Source organism: Sorex araneus, chromosome 6 (assembly GCF_027595985.1).
Source record: "Sorex araneus isolate mSorAra2 chromosome 6, mSorAra2.pri, whole genome shotgun sequence".
Taxonomy (NCBI): Eukaryota; Metazoa; Chordata; class Mammalia; order Eulipotyphla; family Soricidae; genus Sorex; species Sorex araneus.
The window spans coordinates 26,141,891-26,160,799 of NC_073307.1; the positions used below are offsets into that span (position 1 = coordinate 26,141,891).

At 42.7% G+C, this 18,909-nt stretch overlaps 1 protein-coding gene across 1 annotated transcript; it reads right to left on the minus strand.

The window, feature by feature from the left end:
* Nucleotides 1–221: 221 nt before the first annotated feature.
* On the minus strand, nt 222–18,680 carry C6H5orf24 (chromosome 6 C5orf24 homolog). The gene is made up of 2 exons (XM_055142700.1): nt 18,358–18,680; nt 222–4,837 (listed from the first exon to the last, which is right to left on the minus strand). Exon 2 carries the CDS (start codon nt 4,832–4,834, stop codon nt 4,268–4,270), a length of 567 nt encoding a protein of 188 aa, XP_054998675.1. The 5' UTR covers nt 4,835–4,837; nt 18,358–18,680; the 3' UTR covers nt 222–4,267.
* Between the last annotated feature and the right edge of the window lie 229 nt (nt 18,681–18,909).

The following is an 18,909-nucleotide window of genomic DNA, read 5'->3' on the forward strand; positions in this document are numbered from 1 at the left end:
CAGAGAGAGAGATATGAGGTAAGGTGCTTGCCTACTGCTGATCCCAGGGTTTGTTTGTTTGTTTGTTTTAGTGCCAATCCCTGAATCTACAGAAACATTTACATAAAATGCAGATGGACAAATTTAGAAAACACACCCAAAGATAAGTAATTTCCAGTTTTCTGAAATGATCCAGTTCTGAAAAGCGTTTACCTTTCCCTTTCTTGAATAAATAAACAAAGTTGGCTTTAAAGTAATGACTTTATTAATAAATATACATCCATATGATGATGTAGATACAAATCATGAACACTACTCCATTCCCATACACATAATTGCACACGAGTAGCTCAAGTTCATGGACATAAAAACATACACAGTATCTATTTAGACTTTTTACAGCAGAGGATAGCGTGCTTTTATCAGTTAATTGGTAATTATTTTCTTTGTAATTATCTGTGGAAAAGGAAACTGTGAATTTAATCAAAGTGGTCTGATCACTATAAATCACACACTTGATTAACTATCGCATTAAGTTTTTAAAAATTAAATATGTTATATGTGAGCACAGATTTATCTACTTAGGGCAAGGAAGGGGAAAAGCAAAGGAAAGATTTAGATACATCCTAGAGTTTAATAGCATATACTTACACTACAATGAAAACATAAGAGCATCAAAATATTTTAGGTCAGGGAAAAAATATTTTTTAATAAATGTAGTGTACCCTTGTATTTTGTTAAAAAGGGATCATAAAATTTTACTGTATAGAGATAATGACTGAGCAAGTAGCTGTTATCAATATCCCCTGAATTGTTCTTTTAAAGCTTTGTAGATGAAAAGGTTTTCTTTAGCTCACACACTGGTTTTTCTTATACTGGAATGGTCACCATTTAAATTATGAATCCAAATAATATTGTTCCTCCTTAACTCAAAAATTTTCATGAATATATGTAAATTCACACAAACATTAGTTTGGAATGAGTATTATTCTTATTACTTTGACATGTTTATTTTAAAAAGTAAATTAAAAATATAAAGAATTTTTAGTCTAATTGACACATTTTAAAAACATCCCCAAATAGTAAAAATTAATCAGTTATTATATAATTTCTTCCAATACATTAGGCCAGTATTTTAATCCAGTGCAAAAACTCCAAAGATAGTATCAAAATCATCCCATACTAAAGATTAGTTATGCAAGATTATATCTGTCAAAAAATGAAAATTTAATTATACTAGATCCTTATTTGTTAATAAAAGTAATAAATAAGGCATGTTATAATTTTTAAAGAAAAAAGTAAAGCAAACTTACTTGAATAGCAGATCATTTTCTGACCAACAGTTTTAATACAGAATAGTGAAACCTATTTTGTGAAGAACAGAATTACACAATATAAAATTAGCAATTTACCTTTCAAGGAACAACCATACAGTGGAGGAAAAGACCAGTTTTCCCCAACTGATTTATATTAAAGTATAGGCAATTGTTTAACATGCTATTTCAGTGTTTATCATGACAAGAGACAGTGTTACAAAAGATGCACAATGTAGTCTTTAGATTATAGAGAAGTAAAAAATTTCCTATTTTAAGACTTCATTCATGTTCTCACTTAGATGTCTTTTTCTTCAGCATGGCACCAACAAACTGTTCATAAGGAGAAAGGTCACTGGAACCAGGAACTAGCATACAGATCAAATATACCACGCACTGCTCGATTGAACAGCAAATTCAGCTTTCTCAAAGGATGTTATTCATTCACAACTGTAGCCATTCATTTCCCCCCTTGTTCCACGGACATAGCTCCTGATTATTAATAAACACTGTTTTAAACACACTTCCTTTAGTTGATTTCACCATTTCATTAACATGTATACAAAATTCATTATACAATACACCTGCTTTTATCTTCTGACACACAGCACAGCACCATTGAGTAGATGTGCTAAAGGGTAGAGGACAGAGGGCAGGGGAATTAATATAGGAAAGGACAAGAAGGTAATGGTGTGAATGACAAAATACGGAATGAAAATAAAGTGAAAAGGAAATGTCAAATGGACATACCACAAAACATAACATGCAATCAAATCATTGACAATGATATGTATTATTACACATATAATTAATTTCTAACATTTAATTAAAAACTGTTTTCAAACTCAAGAATATCTGAAAGCAGTCAACCACTAAACATCATCTTGAAAATCACCTAAATGACTGATACATAAAAGTAGATAGATGAAATATGAAAAAAGATGGAAGCATTTGATGGGCTGGGGATACAGCTCGGCTGTAGAGCACTCTGCCTTGCATGTGTGAAGCCCTGGGTTAAATGTCCAGAATAATTATTTTTAAAAATGTAAGTATGTGTGTCAGAAGTCATACTGTTCTGAGTAAATTGTTAAAAGCTTTATGTATTCAGCTTCAGCAAGAAGAAACTTTGAAGCAATTTAGCTGCCAGAATGTTTTTCTGTTTGAGTATTTTCTCTATAGTTTGTGCAAAGCTAAGATTTTTGAGGTCACTGTCTTAGATGCCAGCGCACACACAGTACCCATATATAATGCAACACCTCTTACTGTAAAGAGCAGCATAAAGTCCAGCTCATTGTGTCAGGCATCACGGGAACACCTGAAGGCTTGCTGCTTTTTTCCTGATAAAAAAAGGTATGAAACACGACATCCATTTGCAATCAGACTTTGCATTAACTCTTAGCAAGCCCAAACGACATTATTATGCGCCCTTTTAAGGTTTTAATTATTTTTTAAGTTTCTGGGTCCTGAAAAATCTATATTCTAATATTGAAAGCATTTAAAAATCAAATACATTATAACCCTAAAGGTCAGTGGAAGTTTTTTTTTTAAATCCAAAGTTTATATATTTAGAACTTAGAATAAATAATAGGTATTTTACAATGAATGTCACTTTCCAAAAGAAGAAAGAGAGATTTCCCCTTGTCCCTACTATACATAACTTCCCAATATCATTGTCTTTTCTCTCTTGCTTCTAAAGCAAATAGAGCTGGGAAAAAAATTTTTGGATGAGTGGTCTCACTAGAGACACAGTTTGATTATTAATTAAAATAAACATTTTTTTTACATGTTTCATGCATAGATGAATTTGAGAGTTCTGACAGAAAACTGCATTTTGCTTATAACAGCTTTACAGCCTACCGTTCAACCTGGGTCCTTTGGTAGATACAAACTTGAAACCATAGTAAGTGCTAATGCAATGGGAAAACTTGTAAAGAAAAAAAGAAATCAAACAAAAAACATACTAAATAAATGAACACCAACAAGTTTTAAACATAATGCTTTAGTAAAAGTATATAAAAGGCAAAATGCAGAGACTATAACTACAGGCAGACCTTAAGTAACGTTACTTGCTAAATTTCATCAAAAAATGTAATATGCAGGTTTTATTAAAATTTCAAATTGTTCGATAAGTATGAATTATTTGTAGTGTTTGGTATATATGCTGTTAGGCAATTAAAAATTACACAACCTATCACTGCTAAAGGTAAACATTAAAGAATTCTTATTGGAAAATGGTTAAATCAATTACCATGTAGATCAATAAGTTAGAAGCGGCTTAATCCTAGAACATTAAAAATGGGTGGGGGGGTTCTGTTTGGGGGGGCCACACCTGGCAATGCTCAGGAATTACTCCTGATTCCATGCTCAGGAATCACTCCTGGTGGTTCTCGGGAACTATATGGGATGCCAGGGATCCAACTTGGGCTGGCTGCATGCAAAGCAAGCAACTTACCCATTGTACTATCTCTCTGACCCTAAACAGTATTTTTAACATCTGAAGTCTGTGTAAATGCCAAAGCATAGAAATGTGTCCTGTCTCGTGAAAATAAACATTATAAAAACTTGCAGCCATTATCTCAAGTAACTAACTCTGTTCCATTAGTTAAAAATATCTAAGATATTAGTTTTATATTGTAGACTTTAGAAACTAATTAATGGTATCAGTTGCTTATGACATAAATCTTAGAGTCAGAATGGCCCCAAAATAGTAATGATATAACCCTTAACTAAAGGAAAAGCAAAAACAAACTAGTTAGGTGTTACAAGTGAACCTATATACCAACAATGCCACTGCTCGTGCTCTGAGAGCGCTGATCAGCACATGGCAGCTCTAGAGCAAAACCAAGAAAAATAAAATCAAACAGAAAAACAAATTTAGAAAGCCCAGGTCACAAACTCATGTATGTCAATAAATTCAAGAAGCTTTGGGATTATCGACAATCTTCCTTTTATTGGACCCCTTTTCCTGCCTCAATTTACTCATTGGGTGGCTTGACTTCACTACTGGTTTCCTCTACCCCATGAACTGCTCTGCCATGCATCATGGGGTAAGGAAAAGCAGCAGTGCCACAGCCGTAACCAAGGTCGGCAAGGCGGGAGAGAGCTTTAATGCTACCTGGAGGCCTCCCTGGGCTGACTTTGTATCCCGCAGCTTTAGTTGTACCCAGAGGTCTGCCTGGACTTGTCTTAAATCCAGCTGCTTTGGTGGTTCCCAAGGGTCTGCCCGTGCTGGTCCGGTATCCTGCTGATTTGGTAGTTCCTGAAGGCCGGCCTCGCTTACCAGATCGGTTGAGATTTTTCTTTTTCTTTAGTTCGTCTTTTATCTCTATGCTTCTGCCACTTGTAGTCTGCAAATGTGTTTCATTTAAGGGGTCTTGCCTCTGACAAGCCATTGGTTTGTGGCTGACTGTGTGGCTGTATTTACTTTGCTGTGAGGAATATATGTCAAACTGATCAGCAGCTCTCATGGCATCTTCATTGAGGCAGGAAGGCTTGCCAGGCCCACAGAAAGCCGGATTACTGCTGGCAACAGGATGCATCATTTTCTACCAAAATTAAAAAACAAATATGTATAAATCCACAAATACAAGTATAAATCTAATATAACTGAATTTAGTTGGAAAATAGTGTATCTTCCAACGACCACACAGGCTACCTAAAATTAAGCCAAAGGCAAAACTACTGACCATTTATAAAGACACACCAGCAGATTCCTAGATATTAATTTTTCTCAGTTTAACCATGAGTAGGAACAAATGCAATATAAAATAACAACTGCAATACTAATTTAGTAGAATGTTCTTTGTTTAATAACTAGAAAATGAACAAACAGAAAATAAATTATATTTTGTAGGTTCTTCTAGATTATTAGACCATAAAGAATAGCAAGAAAAACATTCTTGGGGCTGGAGATAGTACAGTGGGTAGTGAGCTTGGCATGCACATAGCAGACCAGAGTTCAATCCCCGGCATCCCAGATGGTTCCCCAAGCACCACCAGGAGTAATTCCTGAGCGTCAAAGCAGCAGTAAGCCCTGAGCATTGCTAGGTATGGCCACAAAACAAAGAACTTCGGGGAGACAGTTTGAGCCATCTCAACTGTGCTCAGGTCCCATTCTTGGCTGGGATCAGAGAACCATTACAAGGTGTCAGATTGCATGCAAGACAAATCTCTTGGGGGCTGGATTAAGAGTACAGCGGGCAGTGTGTTGCCTTGCACACAGCAGACCCGTGTTCAACCCCTGGTATATCATATGGTCCCCCAAGCACCACCAGGAGTAATTCCTGAGTGCAAAGCTAGGAGGAACCCCTGAGCACTGCTGGGTGTGACCCAAAAAGAAAAAAAAAACCCTCTTGAAATGGACAGACAGGTCCATGGGCTAAGTGCATCCTTTACTTGTGGGAAGTCAGGATTAGATCCTTAGTATTATACAGTCCTCAAATACTGCTGGGAAGGAATCCCTAGCACAAAGTCAGGAGTACCCCTTGGGCACCAGTGGGCGTGGCCTCAAAATGAAAAAGAACTATTACTAACCTGACATTTTTTGGGGGAGGGGGATGATGTGGGGCTCTCCTGGAGACGCTCAAGGCTTACCTTCTGATTTTGTACTTTTGCACTCTTGGTGGTGCTCGGGGGACCATATGGGATGTCAGGGATCCTCTAGCCCCAAATCAGACAATTGTTGTTTGACAAATAATTTTATAACAGCTTTCTTTGACTTTTTTTTTTTGGTTGTTGGGTTTTTTAGCCACATCTGGTGATGGCCCTTGCTCTGTGCTCAGAGATGATGCGTGTATTGTTCAGGGGACCATGGGAGTGAACCTGGGTCAGGTGCACGAAAGGTAGGGGGAATTGGGCCATACCTGGCAGTGTGCAGGACTTAATCCAGGCTCTGCAATCAGGGATTATTACTAGCAGTGCTTGAGGGACCATATCATATGGAGTGCCAGGAAATGAACCTAGATTGGCCATGTGCAAAGCAAGCGCTTTATCTGCTGTACTATTGCTCAACTCCACATATTTACTTTGTTTCTGGGCCATACTCAGCAGCGCTCAGGGATTACTCACGGCTCTGCACTAAGGAATTACTATTGGCAGTGTTTGGGGAACCATGAGATGCAGAGGCTTGAACCCAGGTCAACAGTGTGCAAGGCAAATGCCCCGCCCACTGTACTATTGCTCTGGCCCACTGGCCCCTAATCCACACACATAACTACTTTCTCGTCATTATTATAATTATTATACCAAATTCAGTAGTTTATATATATGACATGAAACATTCTAAGAATACAGAAGACATTACCAATACAAGGTATAAAAAAGGTCTCCATTCATTAAAATGGGGAGACCACATCTCTAAACATATTTAAATCCTATTACAACATATGGGGGCCAGAAAGACAGGTAGGGAGCTTGCCTTGCACACGGATGATGCAGGTTCAATTTCTGGCACCCCATATGGCCCCCGAAGCCCGGCCAATGAACTCTGAGCACTGCTGGGTGTGGCCCCCAAAATTCAAAAATATGGTTATGATGGGCTAAATGCATGTTTTACATGCAAAAGGCTCGTGTTTGATCCCTAGCACCACACGATCCCCTGAGCACTACAGGGAGTGACCCTCAAGCAGAGATGTAGTAGCCCTAGTACCAACAGATGTGACTCAAAAATCAAAACCACAAAAATATGGTTAATAACCATCTTATTTGGAAGGTATGTTTCAAGAAAAAAAGTTGAATGTGCAATTTGCTTTCTTCCTCGATAATAAATATGATATGGATCTTTTTCCCTTATGCGTTCCTATAACTTAAGATAGTACGGGCTGTAGAGAAAGCTCAATACACTGAGTGCATCCTTTAAATACCGCAGTCTTAGGTTCAAACCCCTGAACTATATGGTTCCCCAAGCACTACCAGTAGTGAGCTCTGAGCACAGAGCAGGAAGAAGTCCCTAAGCATAGCCAGGTGTCACCTCCAAACAAAAAATAACCCAGAGATCAAAGAGTATAGAGACCCAAGGATGTGACTCAGCGGTAGAGTGCCAATCTTGCATACATAAGGTCATCACTTTCATCCCTGCATCACCAATTTCAATCCCAGGCACTCCTGCAACAATGCAACAAAGTATGTAACTGTAATAAGTGTAAGTGTGTGGCCCCAGACACCAGAATAAATATGTTACCTGACACCACAATGACAACAAAGATAAATTAATATATTTTTTAAAAGTACAGGGCAGGGCGCATATGCTGCCTGAGCCCATGTGCTGCTCTCGCCCACGTGGCCGAGCACATGTGGTGCCCGAGCACATGTGTTGCCCGCATCTCCCCCCTTGAGATGTGTACTTTCATGCTTTCATGTCCAGTGCTAGGATGTGTGTAGAGCTTCCTCCACCCTTGGAGAAGTCCGCATTCTTTCTTTTTCTTTTTTTTTTTTATTTAAATTTTATTGAATCACCATGTGGAGGGTTACATAGTTCTCAGGATTATGTCAGTTATACAATACTCAAACACCCTTCCCTTCACCAGTGCCCATATTCCATCACCAACCACCCCATTATACCTCCCGCCCCCTCCCGCCCCCCCAGTCCCCGCCCTTGTAAGTGATAAGTTTCACTTCGTTTACGCTTTATCTTGGTTACATTCCATGTTTCAACACATAACTCACTATTGTTGCTAGGGTTTCCCCCAAAAAAAGAAAAGACAGTCCTACTGTCAAGGAAGCATTTGATGGCTCTCCATTGCTGAGAATGTAGACATATTAAGTCCCGCTGTTTGTTACATAGCTTTTCTATTTTTTTCCCCCCTCGTCCCGTGCCACCGAGTTCACGCCTGTTTAGTAATCACCACGCTGCCTGATGAAAGGAAAAAAACCAAAAAAGATGGTTATTTCCCGTCATCAGCCGGCGTGGGGCTCTGGCTTAGTTGATAGTCTGGTAGAATGTCTGCAAGCAGTTTCTGGAACCAAAAGTAATACACTGGTATCGGCCCTGGCTCGAGATTCCACCAGCGTCCCGCTGTTCCAAGTACATAATAATTTATTCCCTTGTATCCCATTCCCACGCCTCCAGGTCCATGTCAGCTTAATGGACATCATACTATGGTTAACACCACGCCACGTTTCTTCCCGAGAAAGAAGGATATTTCTTCTCAGCCGGCGTGGGGATATGGCTTAGTTCAGTCTATAGAGATGGCTACCACTTTGATTGCCTTCAATATTTCAGCAAAAGACTTGCTATTCTTGTTAGGATTTCCCACCAAAGTCCGACCCGTTAAAAGGGAACCATTTCATATTGGTGATGATTAAATGACATTAGGTCTCGCAGCCATGGTAGCGGCCTCGCAGCTTTGAATTTCTGTATAAAGTCCAGGAAAGTACAGCCAGAAATTACACATCACGACAAACTTTAACCCTATTATGGTCCCCCCAAAGACCAATCCATTACAAAGGAACCATTTCATATTGCTGATGATTAGATGACATTAGGTCGCGCGGCTGCGGCACTGGCCGCACGGTTTTGGGTTTCTATATAAAGTCCAGGGGAAATTCTGCCTAAAAATTCTATTGCTACAATCTTTTACCCTTCAACAAAAAACTCAGTACTGGGCTGGAGCGATAGCACAGCGGGTAGGGCGTTTGCCCTGCACGCAGCCGACCCGGGTTCGAATCCCAGCATCCCATATGGTCCCCTGAGCACCGCCAGGGGTGATTCCTGAGTGCATGAGCCAGGAGTGACCCCTGTGCATCGCCAGGTGTGACCAAAAAAAAAAAAAAAAAACTCAGTACTATTGTTTGGAGTTTCCACACACGGTAGGCCCTGCTAAAAAGGAACATTTAAACATTTACACGTTGCTGACAATCAAGAGATATTAGGTCACGCGGCTGCAATTGCAGCCGCGCGGTTTTGAATTTCTATATGAAGTCCAGGGAAAATTCTTTTGGTAATTACATCACTCGCTGGCGGCGCCTGAGCCAGCAGCTCCAAGCACACAGTTTGGAGGCATTTTGAGGGTGCTGCTCGTGTCCAAAGTAGTTCAGTTGCCTCCGGGGCCGATCTCGCGGGGCGGCAGAAAGGAGCAGCAGAAAGGAGAGTACCCACATGGCTCTGTACTTAAATACCGGCGCAGGGCTGCTCCAGAAGTCCCGCCCCATCGGCTTTCCCGGGCTTCCTGCATAGTCTAAAAACCGGCTGTTGCCTCGCTGCGTTCAAAAAGAAAGAGTTGAGAGGGAAAAGACCATACCCCGCTGGCGGCGCCTGGGCCAGCAGCTCCGAGGACACAGTTTGGAGGCATTTTGGGGGCGCTGCTCGTGTCCAAAGTAGTTCAGTTGCCTCCGGGGTCGATCTCGCAGGGTGGCAGAAAGGAGCGGCAGAAAGGCCCGCGTTCTTTCTTGAGCGCGTTACTCCTACTGTTTTTACTTTTCCACTTATCCCTTCCTCCTTCCCTCAGAAACCTCTAAATAAAATCTATTTACTTCAAAAAAAAAAAAGTACAGGGCAGGATGGTACAAGATACTACAGCACTTGCCTTGCATGTGGCCAACCTGGTTTGAATCCCTGGCACCACATATGGACTCCCATGTATGGCCAGGGCTCACTCCTCAGTACGGTGCCATGAACAACCCCTGAATGTTGTAGGGTGTGGCCCAAAATACCAAGGTAAAACAAAAAACTGTACAAAGTCTCTGTTTTGCCTTTAAACTCCTATGATATTTCTTTCTCTTTACAAAGAATATTTTATAAGCCCCAATGAAAGAAGCCACCCCCACTAAGTTGTATCATTTAAACACATGAAAGGTGAGCTTATGGAGCCAGAGCAAAAGCGGATAGGGCATTTGCCCTGCATGCGGCCAACCCAGGTTCAATCCCCAGCATCCCATATGGTCCCCCCAGCACTGCCCGGAGTAATTCCTCAGTGCAGAGTCAGGGTGACCCAAAAAGGAAGAAAAAATTAAAAGATTATATAGAATATACTATTATATTTCAATAGTGTTAAGAAAGATAAAAACAACTTTCTAATTAAGATTTAGAAAAAGGCTCATGTGTATCGGGATCCAATCTCAGGGACCCTGAAGAGAAAATACTTGCTTTGCATCCTGCGGTCCCTAGTTTGAATTCCCTCCACGATGTCACTACATATGGTACCCCCAACACTGCCAACAGTCACTCCAAAGCACAGAACCAGGAACAACAGCCTGGGTACCACTGGGTATGGTTCCAAGCCAAAAATCTAGCCACAGGGCTTAAGGATGCAATTCAGAAGTAGAACACATGCTTTGCATTAAGGCCTTGGGGTCAATATTTGCCATCCTATATTAAAACATATCTTGCCCCAAGCTATTAAATGTATGTTTATACCCTTCATATAGGAAAAATTGCACCAAAACTTTTGTTATGAAAAGTTACTCCTGAAAACTGTTTAAGCTATCTTAAACAGATAGCTTAAATCTGTTTAAGATTTAACCTATCTGTTATTAGGTTATAAGGCACATCCAGTGGTGCTCAGGAGTCACTCCTGGCAGTATTCAGGGGTCCAAAAGGGGTGCTGGGGACCAAGCCTGGATCATCTGCAAGGCAAGCAACATTCCTGCCATATTATCTCTCCTAAAATAATTGTATTTTAGATAATAAAGGCAAAGAAACTGGAAATTAAGCCTTAGAACTGAATTGTTAACATATAAATATATGCTAAGAATTAACAGAGAATTCAGTCTTAATCAGGAAGAAAAAAATCTCTAATTATTTGCTTACAACACAATTCATATATTCGAGAACATAAAACAAGACTGATTAAATATGAACAAGAGTAGTTTTTATTCATTTCCCAAGGTTATAAGGAGAGATCATAAAGATGTGTTCCAAATGGGAAGCCTGAGAGAGAGTACAGCAGGTAGGGCATGCATGTGCAGACTGAGTTTGTTCCCCTGCACCTCCCATACAGGTCCCTGAGTCTTCGAGGAGAGATCTTTGTGATCTTTATTATTTTCTTGGGTAATACCCAGTGATGTACAGGGGTTACTCCTGGCTCTGCATCCAAGAATTATACCTGGCAGTGCTTGGGGGAATCACACGAGATGCCAGGGATCAGACCTGGGTCAGATGCATGCAAAGCAAGCTCCTCACCCACTGTACCATCTCCGGGCCCCCAGGAAGTGATCCTTGAGCACAAGTGAGTGTGGTCCAAAGCAAAACAAAACAACAAAAAAAGATGTGTCCCAAATGTAAACAACTGTTTGTGGGGTATTTTTTTTGGGGGGGGGGCGGGGTGGGTTGGTAGTAGAAAGCATTCCAGGCCATATCATGCAGTGCTCACGGAACAGAATTAAAAAATTTAGTGCCTGAAACTGATTGAACCAGGGTCATCCAACATACAAGACAAGCTCCTTAACCCCTGTACTATCGCTCCAGTCCCAAAATCAAGTTTTTGAGAATTTCCTGTGTACCAGGGGTTAAAAGGTACTTAGCACTTAGTTAAAAATAAATTACAAAATAGAATATAGGAAATGTATTCTATTTTACAGGCTGAGGCACAGACATTTGGACCCCTGAGTACTGCCAGGAATGATTCCTGAGCACAGAGCCAGGATTCAGCCCTGAGCACCACTGGATGTGTGTCACAACCTAAAAATAAACAGTTAAGATAGCTTAAACAGTGCTCAGGAGTAACTTTTCATATCAAGTTATTTTTTGGTGTTTTTTTTTTTTTGCTTTTTGGGCCACACCTGGCAATGCACAGGAGTTACTCCTGGCTCTGCACTTAGGAATTACCACTGGCAGTGCTCAAGGGAACCATATGGGATACTGGGAATCGAACCCGGGTCGGCCGCATGCAAGGCAAATGCCCTACCCGCTGTGCTATTGCTCCAGCCCCTCATATCAAAAGTTTTGGTACAATTATTCCTATATGAAGGATACAAAAATACATTTAATAGCTTGGGGCAAGATATATTTTAATTTAGGATGCCTAATATTGCCCTCAAGTCCTCAATGCAAAGCATGTGTTCTACTTCTGAAATTTGCTAGAAATGGTAGTCAGGTCTAAGCTGAGCAATTCAAATATGGCATCAAGGGCCCAGGGACTGGTAGGTAAGATGCTAACCTTGCACATACACAACCTGGATATGATCCCTGGCAATGAATCCAAGTACAGAGCCAGGAGTAAACCCTGAGCACCACCAGTATAGGCAAATAAAACAAAATGATGGAATCTTCTATAACCAAGAAGAATCCAGAAGGATTATCCCCTTTTCTTGATGCCCCAGGACCCTTATCAAAGGATATATATTCTTGGGTTATCTCATTTTTTAAGATTTTATTACTGGATCACTGTGAGAAAGTCCCTTACAAAACTGCTCAAAATTAGGTTTCAGTCAGTGTTCCAACACCCATCCCTCCACTAGGGTATGTTTCCCAGGACCAGTGTCTCCAGTTTCCCTCCTATCAACCCCCAACCCTTCTGAAACCGCCTCTATGGCAGCGTCTTCTCTCTCTCCCCTCTCCCCCACTCTCCTTTTGGGCATTGTGGTTTGCGATACAGATACTTAGAGGTTATCAGGAATATCCCTTTACCTACTTTTAACATTCAGTTCTTGTCCAGCGTGATCATTTCCAGTTATTATTGTCATCCCGGTCAAGGATTATATCACTTTTAGAATTTAAATCCCATACAAGTTCTCCATACACATTAAATTGTCTCCTCCTATTCAACTATTTGATGTTGTTTATCTAACCTTAAAGAAATCAGAGAAGGTGGGAAAATTTTCCCTATACTGACAGAGAACCCCCCCCACAATATGTTCAGAAAGCCCTCCATAAAATGTACCGAACAACCTTTTCTCCCCCAAGACATTTCACCTTGATATGTAATTTTGAAAAGTTCTTATAGGCTTAAAATAAACTCCCTACCACACACTTAATTACATAAAAGGGTAATGATTATTCAGATTTAGGGGTCATCTTCTCAAATAAGTTTTTTGTAGTGGGGTTCATGAGCAAAGTGTTGGGACTACCAAAGTCGTGCTTGGCAGTGCCTGGAAAGCCACTTGAATTTTTTTTTTTTTGCTTTTTGGGTCACACCCAGCAATGCACAGGGGTCACTCCTGGCTCATGCACTCAGGAATCACCCCTGGCGGTGCTCAGGGGACCATATGGGATGCTGGAATTTGAACCCGGGTCGGCCGCGTGCAAGGCAAACGCCCTACCACTGTGCTGTATCACTCCAGCCCCTGGAAAGCCACTTGGTGCTCAAGATGAAACCTTGAGGATTCCCTGGCCTCAGAAAGATGATTATCAGAGAAACCTATCTTTATGGCAGGGTAAACATTTATCTACTGAGCACCTGAGGCTTATATACCAACTTCTCATCATCTGAAGTCTCCTTCCTTTCCTTGATACCCATATCCCATTATTGGCTAAAGGATAAAACCTCTGAAACTGTCTTATTCATCCTAAAAGGTACTAGTAATGGACCTGGGGGAATATAGCACAGAGGCTTAGAGTACCTGCCTCACAAGAATATGGTCACAAAGTTGAAATCCTCAGTGTCCCACCTGTGCCAAAAAAAAATCCTGGTAGCCCTGATATCTGTGACCTGGTGCCACAAATTATTTTTGACTGCATCACAGCTATGCAGTGCATGAGCACTGCAAGTATCTCTGGCAAGCACTACCCTGTTCATCTCAGAGTGTAGGCCTCCACAAGCATGTGCAAGCACTCCAACAAAGGAGAGCAAACTTCAACATCAATAACAAAATAATAACACAGCAATGTAAACTATCCATATGTAATGTTCTTTCCTCCTAAAAAGGGGTGGGAGTCAAATATGAATACAGGTATGACTTCAGACCAATCATTTCAATATAGAATACAAGTAAACCAAGGTTTTTCAACAGCAGCACTAACATGTGGGTCAGATAATGCACCATGAATGGTCATCTTATACCTGTAAGATGCTTAGCAGCACTCAGACTCTATTAGATTTAATTGCACAGCGGGTAGGACGTTTGCCTTGCACGGGCTGACCCAGGTTTGATTCCTCCGTCCCTCTTGGAGAGCCGGGCAAGCTACCTGTGGCGTATTCAATATACCAAAAACAGTACAAGTCTCACAATGGAGATGTTACCACTCAAACAAATCAATGAACAACAGGACAACAGTGCTATGGTGCACTCCTCTATGCTTTTCCAATTTGTTAACAAACATTTCACTATGGGAGAGCGCTCAAGGGTCAGGGATGCGTGCACGGCCATGAATTCAATTCCAGGGACCATATGTGTATCCCTGACCCCAATATCATGGGTGAGTTTCTGGAGGCCCCAGGACTGAACCACTAAATGGTCAATTCAAGATCATCACAAGCAGTGGTCCTCAGGTTCCCAAGCATGGCTTAGGAGGTGAAAGAAATTTATTTTCAGACATTGGCTAATACTCCCTGGGGGTCAAAATCACCTACTACCATGAAAAGCATTTAGCAATATTAAAATGAATACACAAGACCCAACTGAAAATACTCTTATGTTTTTATTCACCTCTTTAGTTCTCATCTCTCCAAATACCTATAAATACCTTCTATTTAGGTAACATCTAAAAAGGCAAATATTGGGGCCAAGGGATAGTATAACGCGTAGAGTCCTTGTCTTGCACCAGGCCAACCCAGATTTAATTCTTGGCATCCCATTTGGTTCCCCAAGACCACCAGGAATAACCCCTGAGCACTGCCAGGTGTCCCCCCCCCCAAAAAAAATAAACAAATATATATTTCTTAAAAAGACAAATAGAGGGGCTGGAGAGATAGCACAGCGGGTAGGGCGTTTGCCTTGCACACAGCCGACCCGGGTTCAAATCCCAGCATCCCATATGGTCCCCTGAGCACGGCCAGGGGTAATTCCTGAGTGCAGAGCCAGGAGTACCCCTGTGCATCGCCAGGTGTGACCCAAAAAGCAAAAAAAAAAAAAAAAAAAGACAAATAGATTTGTTTTGCAATTTGAAGTAGAGATTAGTATTTGAAAAGAGACCAAATATTCCTCTCCCCTTGAAATTATAAACCAATTGAGAAATATACATAGGAACTAGAAAGGCATCAAAATACCAGTTTATTACCAATTAACTGAACTAAAAGCTACAAGAAAAACATACTCAGAGCTATGAATAAATTACTAGATGAAAATAATCCCCTTCTCAATTTTATTATTTGGAATTCACCAGCCAGGTGCTGGGGATGTGCTCAGTGATGGAGGTCTTGCCTTGCATGTTTGAGGGCTTAGGTTTAACTCACCGCACTGCAAAAAATAAAAGAAAAAAGAAAAAATATTCATAGAAACCTCCAAAATACAAAGTTCTGGTAAGGAGCAGGTAAGTGTGTGTTCTCCTTCACAGGTAAAAGGGGTAAAATGTATATTTCTGCCAGTAAAGGGAAAAAAATGTTTCTTCTTACAATCTGTTAAATGCTTAATAGCTGATGTCTCATAAATTCCTACCACAGACTTATTAAAACCTTCCTTCTAGATCTTATTACCCTTAACTTCATTTTCTTTTAATGTAGTAGAGCATTCAGTATCTCAATTAGCACTCAGAATTTAAGGTGACATTAAAATATGTATTTATTTATTTTTGGCTTTGGGGTGACATCTAGCAATACTCAGGGGTTACTCTTGACTCTGCACTCAGGAATTACTCCTGGCTGTGCTCGGGGACCCATATGGGATGCAAGGGATCAAACCCAGTCACCCATGGCAAACACCCAAACACCTTACTGCCTCTACCTGCTATATGATCGCTCTGCCCCACATTAAAATTTTAAAGACAGATATTGTCATTTATACAAGGTTATCAACCAATATAGAAAACCCCACACCAGGAATGGGGGTGGAGAGGGAAAAAGAGAAACCACACTATTGAAAAGGCGGACCTGGAATTCAAGAGAAGGTAATCATCTCATCTCTGATTCAGGAACTTCGGCATTTAACTGTGTCTTTAAAATTATTTCAGACAGAACTCCCAGCTGAGGGCTAATTTCATGCAAAACACTATTCTAAAGCTTAGGACACAAAATGGATAGGACTCACGGTGCTCCAGCAGTGCTTAATGCCAACAATAAAACCCAGGATCTCACAAAATACAAGGCAGTAAGCTACACACAGTCACATCCCCAGTCAGCAGTAAAACCATTTATTCCAAGGGAAAGATGATGGGACAATGACTTAAACAACAGGAGTCCTCTATATGTTCTCTATTTCCCTTTCCTGCTAAGTCAAGAAATAAGCATGATATTTTGCTTATTCAGTGACTGATTAACAAGCTGGACAAGAAAGAACTAAAAATATTAGCCATATAAATAGTTAAAATGTAAATAGCTAAAATAGTAAGAATGTTAAAAATGTTAAACAGTTATCTACTTTCAGTAAACAGTTATTTACTTTGATTACAATTTTGTGTGTGAATGTGGCTTCTTAGGCTGTGCTGTAAGCTGGTCTGGAATTGCTGGTCAGGAGACTATATAGGTGAAAGACTGATCACGGCTCCTGCAAGCAAAGTTTGAGCTCAGTCTACTAAATTCACTCTCTGTGCAGACTTCAATCCTAAGATGGGAACCAGCACCATTAGATTCTGTGGGCATCATCATTTCCTGTGCATAAATAGTTACTTGTACCTATATATATGCCACATCTTATATCTACACTACACACATCTAAATGCGGGTTATGTTTGTATGCAATGTTTGCATACAAAAGAATTACCCTGACATTAGTAATTCCTCTTTATTCCCACTTCAGGGTTTGCCAGCCAATTGCTTCCTCTTGAAAGCATTTTCATGCAGAGAAATTCACTAAATATACAGGCCACATTTTTTTAGAGTCAGTACTGAACACTTCATTTCTAGAAAATCTGACTTGAATGAAAACAAGAGTTACTAAACAGGCTCACAAAGACGAGTCACCTCAAAATGGTCCATCATGTCCAAAGGAGGCCACTAGAGCTTCTCTTTCGGTACCTCCTTCTACATTTTAACTAGGGCTATACTGGAATTACTAACGCACACACCAAAACGTGCCGAACCTAAAGCTGTTTTACAGTGCCTGTAAATCCTAAATCCTTTGTACGAGCCGCTCTGCGAGCAGGAACTCCTTTCCCTTCTCGCCGTGGCGGTCCTTTACTGCCAACATAAAGCTCTAGAGCCATTTTTAGTCACTTCATCAAGCACTCATGAAGCTTTTTCTAAACACGGGAGAAAAAAAAAAAGTCTTGCAAGAAATCCAAGTGTCCGCCCGTCTTCCAAACGTCACCCAATTCCGCAAGTTTGCTTTCAGGTCCCTTGGCATGGAATAATCGCGATTTTCCGGGTCGAAACCGAGCGCATGCACGACACTTCTGTCCTCCTTTTACCCCCGCCCTACCCCCCAAAGAACTCGGAGATCCCAGGCGTCGAGCGCCCGGGCTTGGACTCCCTTTCCCAGCGCGCAAAGTTTGGAGCCTGGGGCCGGACGCAAAATAACGGGGCTCTTTGTCCTCCCCGCCCGAACCGTGCCCCACGGCGCCGCCTCCCCGGGGCCAGGCCCCTTCCTTGTCCGACGCGAGGCGCTGAGAGAGGGGTGACCTGTTGTGCCTGCAAAGCCACCGTTCGGGCAGGGCAGATGACAACTTTGCAGCCGGTGCACGCCCAGCCGCGCGGGCGCGAGAAGTGGCGTCGCCCCCTCCCCACGCACTCCCCCCCCCCCGCCAAACACAAACACCGATTCGGCGGCCGCTGCCCTCGGAAGTCCTACGAGCCACTTGAAGTCCACAGGCCACGCGGCCGCGGCGTCCATCTCGAGGCCGGGAAGGCGTTCATTCGAGAGCGACAGCGAGGGGCCTGCAGCGCGGATCTCTCCGAGCAGAGCGAGGGTGACCCCTCCCCCGCGCCGCAGGAGGAACCCCCCGCCCCCCATCAATGGCTCCCAGCCGAGAGCAGGCAGCGTCCCGGGCCGCTCCTCGCTAGGCCCCAGCTCCGCCGCGCCGAGAGACGCGTTCTCGCGGCCTTCGGGTCTCCCCGCCGCGAGCGCCCGCCGCCCCGACCCCGCCGCCTCCCCCGCCTACCTCAGCCGCTGGGAGTAGCCCGGCCCCTCAGCGCAGCCGGGGGCAGCCCATCGGCTGGGAACCTCACGCCGGCGCGACTCCCTTCCCGGCCCGCCGCCTCGGCGACGGCGCGGAACGGACGGGGCAGAGGGACGGAGAGAAAGCGGAGGCCAAGCGATCGCGGGGCTGGGGCGCTCCCCGCCGCGTTCGGAAACAGCCACGGCGCAGGGTCCTGCCCCGCTCGCGGGAAGAAGAGGCCAGCCCAGCCCCGGACGCTGAGCCGCGGCGTGCGCGAGCTCGCGACGGCCGCGCGCGCACACGCACTCATCGCGAGACCCGATCTCCCGCCGACTACTACCGGGCCGGGAAGGGGCGGCCGGGAGGACGGCCGCGCGTGCGCACTATGGGAGTGGGCCGGAGGCGGGGCCTAGCCCTGAGCCAATGAGGCTCTTCCTGTGGATCGCTGCACGCTGCGGGAGACACCCCCACCACTCACACGCACAAACACACGCGCGCGCGCGCGCACACACACACACACACACACACACACACACACACACATGCACACGCACG

Coding starts and splice junctions, on each gene's coding strand:
- C6H5orf24 (XM_055142700.1), bottom strand. CDS start 4,834: ATGATGCATCCTGTTGCCAGCAGTAATCCGGCTTTCTGTGGGCCTGGC.